This window comes from Citrus clementina, unplaced genomic scaffold (assembly GCF_000493195.1).
Source record: "Citrus clementina cultivar Clemenules unplaced genomic scaffold, Citrus_clementina_v1.0 scaffold_4, whole genome shotgun sequence".
In the NCBI taxonomy this organism is placed as follows: domain Eukaryota; kingdom Viridiplantae; phylum Streptophyta; class Magnoliopsida; order Sapindales; family Rutaceae; genus Citrus; species Citrus x clementina.
Window position 1 is genome coordinate 6,889,360 of NW_006262274.1, and position 15,823 is coordinate 6,905,182.

A 15,823-nucleotide genomic window follows, 5' to 3' on the forward strand; every position below is an offset into this window, starting at 1 on the left:
AAACGTAGAACAACAAACATGAAACGTTGAACGTAAACATGAAACAGAGGAAAAAAGAAAAATTTTGGGGTATTTGAAAAATTATTACATGAAACATTAAATAACAAACATGAAACATCTTACTTAAAATATGCAACAGCGAACACAAAATATGAGTACCTCCGTAACAGTGAACATACAACGTCAAACATGAAAAGTAGAACAGCAAACATGAAACGTGGAACATAAACATAAAATGGGGGCAAAAAAGAAAAAAATTTGGGGGTATTTAAAAAATTATTACATGAAATATTAAACAACAAATATGAAACATCTTACTTAAATTTTGCAACCGCAAACATAAAATATGACCACGTCTATAACAGTAAACTTACAACATCAAACATGAAACGTAGAACATCAAACAAAAAACGTAAAACGTAAACATGAAACGGGGGCAAGAAAGAAAAATTTTGGGGTATTTGAAAAATTGTTACATAAAACATTGAACAACAAACATGAAACATTTCACATAAAATATGCAACAAAGAACATGAAATCTGAGTACCTCTGTAACAGTAAATAAGAAAATCAAACATGAAACATAGAACAACAAACATGAAACGTAGAACGTAAATATAAAACGAGGGCAAAATGAAAAATTTTGGGGTGTTTAAAAAATAATTATATGAAATATAAAACATAAAATATGAAACTTGAAACGTTAAATATGAGACATATTTCATAGAAAATAAATTAAACTTTTGTCCTTATGTTAACATACATTTTACTTTGTTTTTAAAATTATTTTTAATAAAAAAATATTTTTTTCTATTTTTACTTTACTTATCCTTTTTTACTTTTTATTATTATTATTTTTTAAAATTTATTTATATTTTATATTTTATATTTTATATTTTAATTTATTTAAATAAAAAATACATATTAATGGCAGCAACCGATTTGTTGCCAATTATAAAAGTTGTTAAACAACTAGGGGTCAACAAATTGACCCCCTCTACGATACAGGGACTCAGTCCCTGTATCATAGCCGTGTCCTAACCCTTCCGTTTTAATTGGTTTCCCTTCAGTTCCCTCGTAAAATAAGGAAAATAAATAAATAAATAAATTTTTGATTGTTGACGAGTTTCGAGGCTCTTTGTTTGTCGTAAGTTACGAAGTCACACGACCCAATTATACATGTTTTAGAGGCCAGGTCAGCAACAAAAATATTGCTGGCGTGATGCGATAAAGGGTAATGATACAGCCACAAACTTTTGTACAAACTTATTTTGTGCAAACTGACGTGGCATTAATTCATTGGTTGAATGAAAATATAAAATAATAAAAACAAATCATGTGGACCAAGTGATATTTAATTCAACCAATCTTATAATACCACGTCAGTTTGTACAAAATAAATTTGTATAAGAGTTTGTGGCTATATCATTACTCTTTTTATTTTTATGGGAGTTTTCCATCTATTTTTATTAGGCTATTTGCCTCTCCTTCTTGTGAGGATTTTTTTTTCCTACTTTGAATCTTTGATAGATTTATTTGTCGGGGATCGTGTTTTCACTAATATTGCTTAGGTTGTTTTCTTTCTTCTAGCCGACATCTTTCATGACAACCATGCTCTTTAAATTAAAGGTCTTGTTACTTATGAGAGAACTCATGAAATTAGCTCGTAAGGAGTAATTATGTGAAAATCACTATAAGAGTTAGAGTGCGTTTAGAATTGAGGTTGGGTAGTTATAATAAAATGTTTGGTAAACATTAATTATTGTAAATTAAAAATTATATTGATATAATTTTTTACTTATACCATGAGAAATTTATTATATTTTTAATAATTTTATCAAAATTATTATTTAAAATTTATATTTACTACAGCAGTTGTAACTTAAAAACTATAACGCCTCAATCTCAAAAAATATCTCAATGTTTTAGTTTGTATCATTTGAGAATACATAGAATTAACGGGGCAATTTTATAAACTACTAGTGTAATCTCATACACTTTCTTTTTAAATATTATAGCAAATACATATTTAAGATGAAAATTTTTCTTTCTTGTGGAGTCAATTTCCCACTCACCCTTATGAGTAGATCTGGCCTTCTTGTTACCTGCGAGTTATTTCCTTTGCTCACCTGTATGTTTCACCGGATTTAAAGAGTTTGAAATTTTTTTTGTCTCTATGGCTTTGAGTTATTTTATTTTAATTTTTGTATGACACGAAATATGTCTTATTATAAATCTCACGTTTAGGAAAAAGTGGAAAGAGATTGAAGCGGCCCATATTAACTTATATGATATAATGATTAATGTGGTATAAATAAATGGCGAAGAAAAAGAAAAACAAAAGCGACAGCGACGAAGAGGACGACACCTTCTACTACCGTTACGCCTCCACCGGCAACGCCCCGGCCAACCCATCGTCGTCGTCATCAGCTGACGTCACTTCAAGTGGACCCCACAAGAAATCGAAGGGCTCGGGCGGATTGGCCCCATCCAAGTCAACGGTCTACGTTTCGAACCTCGACTACGCCCTAACGAACTCCGACCTCCACACGCTCTTCTCCACCTTCGGCAAGATCGCCCGCGTCACCGTCCTCAAAGACCGCGCCACGCGCAAGTCACGCGGCGTCGCCTTCATCCAGTTCGTCCAAATCCCCGACGCGCTCTCCGCCGCGCGTGCCATCCACGGAAAGGTCCTGAACGGCCGCACCGTCAACGCCAGCATCGCCGCGGACAACGGCCGTGCGTCGTCGTTTATTAAGAAGAGGGTTTACAAGGACAAGTCGAGGTGTTACGAGTGTGGGGATGAGGGGCATTTGAGTTACGAGTGCCCGAGGAATCAGCTGGGGCCCAGAGAGCGCCCGATGCCGAAGAAGCTGCGGAGGAGATCGGACGGTGAGGATGAGAGTGAATTTGATGATGGGGGTTGGGCGTCGGTGGTCGATGGTGGGGCGGAGGAGAGGCTGCTGCTAATGGGGGAGAATGAGAGTGAAGAGAAGAGGAAGAAGGCGAAGAGAGTGAGTTATTTTAGTGATGAAAGTGATGAGGAGGAGTGAATTTCAGGTACTGCAATTGTTTGTTTTATGAAAACTGCTTCTTGTTTTATGTAATGATGGTTCAGAAGTACTTTTATAGAAAGGGATTATTGTTTTATATAAACAAACTAATAGTGGTTCAGGCTCGGAAGTGCTTTTATGATAAGCTAGAAAGTACTTGTTAATTCAGTCATTTGAAATAATGGCGGTTTGGAAGTACTTCTATTAAAAGTTAGAAAATGCTTCTGGTTTTATTTAAGCCGTGGGAAAATGATGGTGGTTCCAAAGTGCTTACTTTAAAAGTTAGAAAGGTGCTTCTTTGTTATTCAGTCATGTAAAAGTAATGGTGGTTTGGTAGAAAGCGCTTCTTCTGGTTGTTTTATTCAGTTATGTAAAAATAATGGTGATCTGGAAGTGTTTGTATGGCAAGTGCTTCTGGCCTTTTGAGAAAGAGCTTGTTTGATGGAAGTGCTTGAAACCGCTACATAAAAAAGGAATTATTAAGTTGTTCATCAGAAAGAATTTGAAGTAATTTCTGATTTTAAATAATGCTTATATAAAAGAATTTATCAATAATCTAGTGCTTTGAAAAAATCCTAGTGTCTATATCTTTATGAAGTGTGACATGATTGTTTGATATAATGACACTGCTTGAGGTCTGCAAAATTGCAATTGCATTCGTAAAATATGTAGGATAAATTGAAATGTGACGGAGAAGTACGTTGGGTACATAGATTATTTTAGTGTTTAGCATTTGTACTGAAATTGAAAAATGTACATGTAATTCAGAGCTAGGATGTCTGGTTAATATAATTTATCAAATTAGGTAGCCCTTACACTTTTACCATGAGGACCCTGTATAGACATTTAAAGGCGACAGACCCTGTTGATAAGTGTTATTCGTGCAATATGTGAAGCTTTGTCTATGACTTGTGGGGGTATTTTTATCATGGTGTCTCCTTTTAATTTTTGTGACAACATGAGCATTAGATTTCGTTAGACTACTACTAATCATACTCATTTTCATTAGATGCACAAAAAGGGGGTTATGCCATGGTATGCTATCTGTTTATGGAACATTGGTCGTATGAATGTTCTAAATAGATAAGTGTCAATTAATGGATAGTTGTGTTGCTCACTCCAGCAATATGAATGAAATTGCTTGAGGATTAGCTTGGATTTTTGTTGGTTGTTCAAGGTGTTGTAATTGAACTTCCAAGACACTTGTTTGGATGCTAGTTTGGTTAAGGAATTAGATCATATGAACAACAACCTAGTCCTTGTTCTAGGCCTTTAATCAAAGCATGTAAAAGTCTTCAAAGCATAATAATGCTCGTCTGACTTTGACAAATTAAAATTGGTGGGCGAAAAATTTGAAAAAATTGCACGCAAATTGAATTTTTTTTTTTTTTTTGGCTTTTTACGTGCAATTGTGCAAGCTTTGTTGCCTATAAATAAAGGGCACTTCATTCATTTCTTTGCATCCTAAATTTGGATGAAACAACTCAAGCGAAGAATTGTTAAGGGAGTGAGCAATTAGAGAGTGTGAGCAATTGAGAGATTTTTCTTTTCAAGTATAGTGAGAGTACTTGGTGTATTTGGTTTTTGGGAAACAAGGTTTCTTTACTCTACTCTATTAATCTCTTGCTCCTGTGAACATAGGCCAAACCACATTGAATTCTTGTGTCCTTTATTTTTTTTGAGAATATTTGGTGCACTTGATTCTGCATTTCGTGCACAACACTTAGTTGGCTTACATAAATATATAAAGAAGCAATGATTATGGATTAGTTGTTTAGAATCATATCCCCTGACATTGGGATTTGATATGCAATTATTGTAAAATTCTTATCATACTTGTAAATCTCTACTAGGATAAATAGAGAAGGGCAGTAACTTAGAGCCAAGTTTGCCAAGTTGAGCATTTAAGGCTGTGCATCTAAGTTTCTGAATAGCATGTGACTCGCTCTAGGCATGGGGTCTTCATGCCTGCGTCCTTACCCTCATCTTCCATGAGTCACCTCGTTCGCCGCCTTCCCCAACATTAACTCCTCGTTTCTTTGGCTCTAAACCAATTGTCACAGACCATCTTTATTTATACTAGGAGTAATGATAGATGAACACAAAATTGACATAAATTTTCCATCCAACTTTTGTGTTCTTTTATGATCACCCTTATACTAGTTTACATGGGAAACCCGAAAAAAAAAAAAAACAATTATTGCACATCAAATCTTGCATATCAAGGGATATGATTCTATGTAAATCTAAAACTAGGATGCTAATGATTCTATCCATAATCAGTGCTTCTCAACATATGTAGTATTTACGATAGGCACTAAGTCTTCTAGAATGTTCTACAATTTGTGGAGCCGCTTGGCAAAATGTGGATGCTCTCCTAGGCATTGCGCATTGAATTAGTTGCTGGCATATGAGACTTTTGGAAAGCGGTTCTTCTTTGACATCTTATAATGATATTGGAGCAATAGATCTCTCTTATGTATTTACTTATACTGTAGACTTATGTAAATGGGTTTCAATTTGAATAAGTACATGTACGGGGTAGAAATGAGTTATTGATGTATTGCTGTCCGTCACTGATTTGAATAACCTGATTTGCAATTTTCTCTGCATTCTGTTTCTTTTCCTCTACTTTATTTGAATTTTTTTGGGTCAGGACTTTGATTACCAAGTTTGTAACTTGTTTTGTGTTTGAATCAATGTGTGAGGAATGATTCATTGTCATTAGTTTTCTCTTCGTTACCTGACCAGCTTCCTTTCTTTGTTTGCAGAATTTGACTATTTGGATTATTAGTCGACAAGCTGCAATGAAGGAACTATTGAGTGGAGACTATGGAACATTTATTCTATGGTGTCTTACTTTAATAACATGAGGTCAAAGTTTCAGTGAGGACATCACTTCAGTCTGAACAGCTTCTTGCGGAAAAAAAATTCTCGTACAGTTTTCGCTCTTTAAAATTATTTGTAGCAATTTCATTTCAGTGTTCAGTGAGGTTTTGTATTAGATCAGATTTTTTTTTTCCATGTCCTGTAAACTGATGTACAGTTTTTGTTATGAAGTGGAAATTGGATGCGTTGAGGAAATTACTTTGCATGACCGCTAATGCTGTATCCTGAACGGATAACCTAAGAAATTTGCTCATTTTTATCCATCATCTATTACTAACAAGAAATAACCAAGCAAATACAATAACAAGTACATTACAATGAAGTTACACAAACTCAAGTTGCTACAAGAGATAACTCATCCATTGATCTGATAAAAGAACTGAGCATCTTCCTCGGGTGCACATATCTCGAAACCAATATATACTATGTTATCATTTTGTTGACGTTTCATTGATACCATAAACTCGAGCAGGAAATAAATTGAAGTTACCACTTCAATTTTTGCTGCCGCATTCTTTGATGTTCAAGTAAATCTAATCTGCATCTGCCAGTACTCAACTGGATTGTTGTCCAGTCTGCGTGTATATTCAAATATATGGTTGGTGATACGGAATTAATCATGCAACTGTACATGTAAATGTCAAGACATAAAATCAGCTTACCAGCATTTCATGATCACCCATAACCTCTTCTATCAACTCCTGCAGTGGCTTATCAGCACTATTCGGAACAAGAGCTGCAAACACAGCAGGTTCTAGGCCTGCATGGAAGTAAAACAACATCTTAACACTGTTTGCTCGATGGATATACAAATCCCATCTAGCAACATTATCATCTTCAACTTCATTGTTAGAAAGGAGAGAGATTCATTATTATAAGTAGCCTTGTACAAATATATCCACTTCAAGGTCTGAAACATGATACTGCAGTGGTGTTTCAACAGAAGATCAAGTACCTGTCTCTGGAAATGCTTCAATAAACATCATCATTTCCTCCCCACTAAGGCCAGATAAGAAGCATATCCGTGGCAGTGACTCTGCAACCTGAGGAACGAAATACACTTTGTAATCTAAATAAATAAAGAGAATGAATACAAGATAAATCTTAACAAGAGTCATCATATTATATGAAAGGATTTTATCACATAGAATCATATCCCTTATAAGAGGTTGAACTTTTCTCCTAAAGCCTTCTCAGGTCAAAATATATATATATATATATAAAGATGGCAGTATATTAATAGTAGCTGAAAGATAGACAGATTAGCTCAAAACCATGTCTGCAAAATACATCACACCTCGATTCAAAAGCAAAAAAGACCCAATTACATTGTCCGGTTCTGTATGCTTTGTTCTTTTACGAGTTCATCAAATTGGTCAACTAATGTTTAGATAGTTCAGTTTCCCTATGCTTTGTTCATCTATAAGCCCATCAAATTAATCAAGGCAGTACCTATCTCTCCCATCAGCATACATCATGTAAACACATAGTATGTTCAGAAAAAGATGGAAAACGAGAAAAACGGAATTTTCCGCCAGGCAATAATTTTAATTTCAACCTTCACGGCTTCCAAGTTGGTTTGTTTTGTATTCATTGCCTCCCAAAGTGAACGAGGGATCATGTCTTCAGTGCAAAAAATAACCTACAATAATGAATGATCAGATGAAGATAAAAAATCTCAACAACATATAGCAATCTCAATAGGGTCAATTATTTAATTTGCAAAATGCACAACTTCTAAGAGCAGAAACTTCGAAAAAATGTGAAGACCACTTTCGAAAACTTTCTAGGACCATTTGGTTATGGAAAAGCTCCACTGTTTTAACTTCTTTAGAGAATAAAAAATCATGAAAAAGTTGAATTGAAATAATACCTCCAAGAATTCACCATCTAGCTCTTTTAAAAACTGCCGAATCTGCAAGTCATTAAGAATTGCTTAGTAACTTAGAATCAATTTTCTTAAAATTCAATTCTCAATCAGATCAACAAAGCAAATAAGTGAATATAAAAGGTCAGCAAATATAGAACTAGACAAAAAGATTCACCTTCACTGCCTCCTCCACTTTAAAGCCCAACAATAATAATGCCTGAAAACAAGATGTTTTTATAGCAGTAAAGACTAAAATAACATAATTTTATGCAATATTAAACATTAAAATACATTGACAAAGAAAGAAGCATTTATTATGAGAACTGGAATAGAACTAACCACAACTTACAGGGGGGCCGAACGTAGGATCATCAGCATTTAAAGGAACAAACTTTGAATCTTCAGTTAACTCACCGGGAAGTCCTGTAACATGCAAAAGAAAATTAATTACTCAATACTTCAATTCAAGAGCAACAAAAACAAGAAACCCATTTTAGAATTATCAATGTAAAGGTAATATAAAAATTGAAAAGAGAGAAACGGGTAAGCGCACACACCTTCAGCTGATGCACATGGTGTTGGCGGGTGCTTCAGCTTCAAGTTGTGAGCACGCCTACTACCAGTCTTTGCTGGTAAAGAAAAAGAACATTTTGAATTTTGTGAAACTGTAAGTGGGTTTGATGAAACCGCAGGAATCAAAAGTGAAGGAGAGTTCCGAACATGATTTGGACAAAGGGCAGTAGCTGTAGCTGAAGCCATGAGAGTTTCTCAAAATGCTTAAAAGAAAATGTTCTTTCTTTTTCATCCTTTTACCTCTGTTGATAACGTTAGGTGGCTTAATGAGTTTGGGTTTGCGCCACCACCATTAGCTCCACAATTTGGCATTGTTAAGCCAATAACGAGTGGACACATCAGAGTTAAACATGACACATAATTTTTTGATTAATTTTATTATTCTAATTATTAAAAAAAGAACTGTAGCCTGTACATATTCCATGACTAAAATTTAAAGCATTTAAATTTTGATTGGCTGTGTAACTTCCATTCATCTCGTCACATTTCTTTGTTAAATACCGATAGGATCCAACCGCAAGTGAAAATGCTCTGTTCCCACAAGCTATTTTAAGAACTTTGTCAATTAGTTTTGGACCATAATTTCTCAATTACTCTTTAATCTTTATTAAGTTTCACAGTGGATATACAGGTAATTAGGTTATTAACCCGTGATCATTATCTAAATCTGAATAAAATTCAAAGCATTTTACTGGACAATTGAGAGGTCCCTAAGTTCTCAGTACTCCAGCTTCTGAGCTATCAACACTAGGGAACTTCAGGAGATGCTACAAGTATGGTCACCATTGCGTGACACGAACCCATCTCAAATTACCTACTCATCCAGTTAGTAATTAGAACGAATGTATATTCTTGCATGTAATTGTATAAAATGCTAGATAGATCACCTAAACAAACTGCATTCCTAAAGCACAGTACATATATTGTGAGTGAAGAAGGCTGTTTAACTTTCTCCCTACTTTGTTTTTTCAATACAAACTGAAGAATGTCACTGTTATCATATTTAAATATCCTCGAATGTGTCAATTGTTTTCGGTTCTAGTCATCGGCTAAAACTCAAAAGGGGTTCTTTTGTGATTGGATGTCTACCTTCTGATTAAGCCTTAAAGCTTACCAAGCCATTTGCAAATGAGATTGAATGGATGCTTTTGGCAGCATAATGTACAGAAACCCTTTTGCTTTCATTCTGCTATATGAAAACTTAAAAAGAGAAGGATGTTTGAACTCTTTTACATTCATATAAATCACCAGCCATTGCCGTGATGCTAGCTTTTGAATATTGTACGGCAAACAAAATAAGAAACCAAGCAAGAAAGGGTGGGTGCCATCAGTGCCTATCAAAAGAAAAATTCAACCAGCAAAATATCCAAGCATGCATTAACTTGTAAACAGTTGTGAGGAGGACCATAATCAGGAGAAATTAACAAAAAAAAAAAAGTAACATTTATAAAAAGTAACATTCACAGAGCTTTAACGTCATTTGACAGTCTGGCGTGATCTCGTTGATAGGATCATAATCTGGGTAAGCTTTAAACTGGACAGCAGGACCAGTTGCAAAGTCATATAAAGATATTAATGGCATACATTCAAATTGATATGAATTCCTCGTTTAGCTTGCTTCCTCGGTGCACTGTAGAGGGGTAGAGGCCAATGCCTGAATAAATGATTCTCCGGGTTATGTAGAAGTCATTCTTCATAAACTGGGATGCTCATCTAAGAAGGCCTAGTATTTTTTAATTGAGTTGGACATGATGCTTTCGACTTTGTACCACCAGGTGAGTGTGTAGACGTGACTTGGGTATGGAATTGTTGGTCGATCCATCCACAAGCAAGCGTAAGCATTGAATTAGAAAGTGCCATGAGGAAATTTTGTTTAACCTGCAATTAAATATCTTTTATGAGAAATGATCGCTTTAAGCTTATGTTACATTCCTATGTGAGGAATGTCACATTGTTTGATGATTTTTGGGATAAATTTTAGGGTATGAACATTACATTATAAGATAAAAAAATATTCAAAACAAGCAGCGGGTATAAGAGCATCACCATGTTTATTTCGAACTATTAGAAAAATCACAGTGAGTTAAACAAATAAAAACCAGTAGCTAATTTAAACAACGTAAAACAGCAATTGAAAATCACGAATGAACAACTAAAAAACAGCAGGGAAAAGAAAACTGAAAACAAAAAAATAAACCCGAGGCCTACACAGGACAGTTTCCTTAAAACAGATTTACCACCTACTGCAGTGCTTTAGGTTTGAAGGTAACTGTTTTACCAGGATACAACGGGCACGAATTTTTCGTCAAGCACAGACAGATAATTCGGGCGAATCACAACAGTGTATAAGCTCGATGAAGAACAGAACGACAAAAAAAGGAAAGAAATTTTTGGAGTGCTCTTTGAAATATAAGTGTGCAACCCAAGAGGGGGGGTGAATTGAAATTTTAAAATTTATCCTAACAAATCCACACAACAAGCAATCTAATGTCTTAACAATAATTGAAAACAATAAGTTCAATTATAGCACAATAATTAAAAAGTAAAGGAGAGGAGAAACAAACACACGAATTTTTACGTGGTTCGGCAATCCCCGCCTACGTCCACGCCTCCAAGCGATCCAAGCTCAAAGATTTCACTATCCAAGCCTTTCCAAGGCTTCAACGATTACAATTGACTTCGAGGTGTCAATGAACTTTTACAACAAGAGATTATATCTCCAATCTTTTCACTCAAGTGTCTCACACACTCAAACTCTTACAAATGAATTGAAGAAATGAAAGTTACAATGAAACTCACTCAATGAGTAGATATTCAAAGATGAAGAACAATGAATGATTCAATGATTTGTGTTTTGCAAGTTGAAGGCTCAAGATATCACGTGTGCTTTTTGTTTTTGCTTGTTGGAGAGATTCAAAATGAGTTGGATTTGAGTTCTTATAGTTTGAGCTCGAAAACTAGCCGTTACTCACATTCCAGGCGTATCCGGTTTGCCATTTATGGAATCCGATAAGTTGGATTTATTTTACCGTTAAGGCAAAATTCAAAATTTTGCCTAGCCGGCTTGCCGGATTCGGAATCCGATAAGCCGTTTTCGTTCTAGATATATTCTGTCCCGAATCTGGTTTTTTGATTTTTATAACCGGTAAGCCGGATGCTACAGTAACCTGCTACAGTGAAATTTTTCTTAAATTTTCAGTTTGACCCCAAAACTTTATAAAACTGTAGTATGTCCCAAAACGTTATGAAACTTTGCAAATAAGTCCAATTTCTGAATTTCTAAATAATTCTTCATTAATCCCAAACTTTCTGAAATTATGATTTCGCCCAAACTTGTGAAATTATAGAATGACCTAAAAATATTTAAATAGTTTCAAATAGGTCCAAATCCGAAATTTAAAACAATATCAAAGATTTTGAAATTACTTTCATTTTAGTCCAAAATGCTTTAATTCCATAACATCATTTTCTTATTATAAAAGCACAATTTATAAATCTTTACTTAATAAATACATGTGATTTGTTATCATCAAAATCAATATTTATAGTCATATAGGCTAACAATCTCCCCCTTTTTTATGATGACAAAGCACATTCAAAACTTTAATCTTGTTATGAAAAAGCTCCCCCTTAATCAATGCAAGTTAAAAAATGATTTTAAAATAATTTAACAAAAACTCCCCCTGCATACATGCTCCCCCTAGATACATGCATATTTTCATAACACATATTAAATCATTCTCCCCCTTCATCATCAAAAAGAATAAAATGCTCTCTCTATCAATCATCAAAATCGCAACATAAGCACATTAGTAAAAAAAATATCCATAAGCATAAGAAAATCCATATAATCCATAATAATCACTCAAAAACAAATCCATAACATCCAACATAAATAGTCACAACAAATCCATATCATCCAAAACAAATACATAAACCGAAAAGCATAATAACCATCCATAGAGTCGAAAATAAAAGAACACATAATGCAGTAAATGAAATGTAGGTGTATCCAAGTACAAGTACTACTCAGGTGGTGAGGATGGAGGTGGAAACGGATATGGAATGCCGAAGTGCTCGAAGAGGAGGCGCTGGCCATGAATGAGCTGCAGCTGCAGCTGCCGCTGCTGCTGCTGCTCCTGCTGAAGCTCAGTCTGCCGCACCGAAAGTGTCCGCACCTCATCCATAAGCTGCTAAAGAGTAACATCTCCAAAGGTAGGAGGTCGAGGAGGTGATGAAGCGGATGCAGATGCACTAGGAATTGAAGCAACCGTGGAAGAAACTTGGCGCCTACGCTGCCCTCGAAATGAGAGTGAGAAAACTGGAAGCTAATCAGTTGGAATCACAGCATTAAGTGGCCGATCATCACTTGGGGCTAGAAAGGTGAACTTGTTATCGTTGTATTTGACCCAAGTGCCATCATTCCACTCAAAGCCTAACCCAACAATAACCTCATCCCCAATACCCTTGGACGGCCTACAAGATGGTTCTAGAATCGGCACTTCAAAGAATTTAAGAATTCGGGTAATGAAATGACCATAAGGAAGAGAGCGGGTAATCAAGGCTGGAATGCTCAACATGGTGCGAACGATGGAATAGCCCAAGTCAACCGGGCGACCTCTAAGAATACAGTCAATCATGGCGACATCCATGTGAGAAACCTCATCCAAATGTCCTGATCTAGGAAGTACAATGGACTGGATGATACGAAGCAAAAAACGAGTTTGAAGACAAAGACACTGAGTACGGAAATGAATGGTACAGTCTTCAACAGAAAGATCATTACGCCGACAAATATTACGAACGGCATCAACATGAACATAATCATCAATTTCAGGAGGTTTCCTAAGAGAAAAAATGTCCAAGCCATCATCGGAAGATCCTAGGATGTTGTCCAAGTCCGAATAATCAAACTCAATCAAAACTCCTCCAACTGTAGTGATTACTCGATTCTCTTTCTCTGCGGAACAATCTATATTCGAGTAAAATACTTTCACCAAGTCGGGATACACATTCTCCTCAATCAACAATGCATCAATCCCACCAACATCTCCCAACAATTGAAATAAAGTTCTATGACTAATCTGGAGAGTATGCAAAACATCCGGTAAAACAAAGAAAGTGTTGAGTACCTCACGAGTCCAAAAGTTTTGTTGGAACCGTTTGATCAAGTGTTGCTTGTTCTGAAAATGAATGGACTCAAAGGTGGATTGACTGGAGGTGCCCCTTGCTTCCCGTGGCCGTGTGGATGGTTGAACCGGTTCTTTGCCTTTTCTACGAACCGGCCGAGAGCTTGACATGGTGATTTTGTTGGATTTGAAGATAAAAACACCAAATAGAATGAAGATGATGAAGATTGAAAGTGACTTAGTGAAATAAATTGGAGCAAAAATGGCTTGAGAGTGAGAAATCTAGAGAGAGAAAATTCGGCTCAAAACCTAGGTTGGAATTAGGATCTAAGGATTTAGACGTTGAAAATGGGTTTCAAGGATGGTTTTGTGTTCTTAATGAGATGGGGAATGATTTTTGAGATTCAATTTGATGTGAAAAGGATAGAAAATGAAGGATTTTGGAGTGAGAAATAGAGAAAATGGAAACGGTTTTGAGAGAGAACAGAAACGGAAAACCGAAACAAGAGAGGAGAAGATGAATAGTGATAAAGGGCACGAATCCGGTTTGCCGAATTTGCTAACTGGCAAGCCAGTTCATGGACAGATTCAAGACACGCGAAAACGGCTTGCCGGATTACAAATCCAGTTAGCCGAAAATGAACCTGAGACCAATTATCTCGCTTTCGGCTTGCCGGTTTCAAGAACTTCCTTCCAAAATCTGTTTTCTGGATTTCTTGAATCGGAAATCTGGGTTTGTTCCAGCAAGTTTCCAAAGCAAATTCGGCTTTCCGGTTTTTCAAACCGGTGAACCAGTTGTGAAGCAGTGAGTTAACTTAGCAAATCCGGTTTTCCGGATTGAAAATCCGGTCATCTGAATGTTGTCCAGAGACCAACCAAAGCTAATCCGATTTTCCGGATTGAAATCCGGTTGTCCGGAATTTGTCCCGAGAGAGATCAATAGGAAAGAATGTTTTTCCGGAAGAATGAAAAAGGAATATTTGCTAGCTCCTATACTTGTACTACACACACCATTTTATTTCCGGCTTTAAAAATTGATTTATTTTAAATCATTTAGAGATTTAAAACTTTTCAATAAGTCATTTAATGCATGAAACACAAAATCATAAAATCATAAGTTTACAAGCAAATCAAGCTATCTAATTTATGACGCATAAATCCATATGATAACAAACATATCAAGCCATGCAACAAACATATCAAGCCATACAAAGCATGAATTAAGATTCAACATTCATCATTCGAAGCTCATGTCTTATCTTTATAAAATGCTTTTCGCTAAGAGGTTTTGTGAAGATATCCGCAAGTTGATTTTCAGTGGGAACAAATTTAATTACGACATCTCCTTTTTTAACATGATCTCTAAGGAAGTGATGTCTAATTTCTATATGCTTAGTTCTAGAATGCTGAATGTGATTCTTGGCAAGATTTATAGCACTAGTATTGTCACATAAGATAGGAATTTGATCAAGTTTAATGCCATAGTCTCTAAGGGTTTGTTTCATCCATAAAATTTGTGCACAACAACTACCTGCGGCAATATATTCTGCCTCAGTGGTTGAAAGCGCAACCGAGTTTTGTTTCTTACTAAACCAAGAGACAAGAGAATGGCCTAGGAAGTGACATGTTCCACTAGTACTTTTTCTATCAACCTTATACCCAGTAAAATCGGCATCTGAATAATAAGTTAAATCAATATGAGTTCCTCTAGGATACCAAAGGCCAAGATTAATAGTGCCAATTAAATATCGAAAAATGCGTTTGACAGCAAGCATGTGAGACTCTTTAGGACAAGATTGAAATCTAGCACACAAGCAAACACTAAACATAATATCAGGCCTACTAGCAGTCAAGTAGAGTAAGGATCCGATCATACCTCGATAAGTCTTGATATCAACTTCCTTACATTTCTCATCTTTGTCCAGCTTGATGGTAGTACTCATAGGAGTGCTTTTTGCCATTCCATTATCATAGCCAAATCTTTTGAGTAGATCTTTCACGTACTTGGCTTGGTTTATGAAAATTCCTTCCTCCTTTTGTTTGATTTGAAGACTAAGGAAATACTTCAACTCTCCCATCATACTCATCTCAAACTCTTGGCTCATACATGATGAAAAATCTTTACACAACAACTCATTAGTAGAACCAAAAATAATATCATCAACATAAATTTGAACAATAAGTATGTCTTGGTTCTTATGCTTAACAAAAAGAGTTGTATCCGCTTTTCCCATTGAAAAATCGTTATCCAACAAGAAATTTTTAAGCCTATCATACCAAGCTCTAGGTGCTTGTTTTAAACCATACAA

At 35.6% G+C, this 15,823-nt stretch overlaps 2 protein-coding genes across 2 annotated transcripts; one reads left to right on the plus strand and one right to left on the minus strand.

Annotated features, from left to right (window-relative positions):
* Window positions 1–2,041: 2,041 nt before the first annotated feature.
* LOC18045643 (U11/U12 small nuclear ribonucleoprotein 31 kDa protein) lies at window positions 2,042–6,137 on the plus strand. The gene is made up of 2 exons (XM_006436440.2): window positions 2,042–3,060; window positions 5,825–6,137. The coding sequence occupies exon 1, from the start codon at window positions 2,319–2,321 to the stop codon at window positions 3,051–3,053; it is 735 nt and encodes a 244-aa protein (XP_006436503.1). The 5' UTR covers window positions 2,042–2,318; the 3' UTR covers window positions 3,054–3,060; window positions 5,825–6,137.
* Window positions 6,138–6,156: 19 nt separating this feature from the next.
* On the minus strand, window positions 6,157–8,610 carry LOC18044771. The gene is made up of 8 exons (XM_006436441.2): window positions 8,370–8,610; window positions 8,162–8,235; window positions 7,988–8,029; window positions 7,816–7,857; window positions 7,501–7,584; window positions 6,898–6,985; window positions 6,605–6,702; window positions 6,157–6,517 (listed from the first exon to the last, which is right to left on the minus strand). Exons 1-8 carry the CDS (start codon window positions 8,569–8,571, stop codon window positions 6,497–6,499), a joined length of 651 nt encoding a protein of 216 aa, XP_006436504.2. The 5' UTR covers window positions 8,572–8,610; the 3' UTR covers window positions 6,157–6,496.
* Window positions 8,611–15,823: the final 7,213 nt, after the last annotated feature.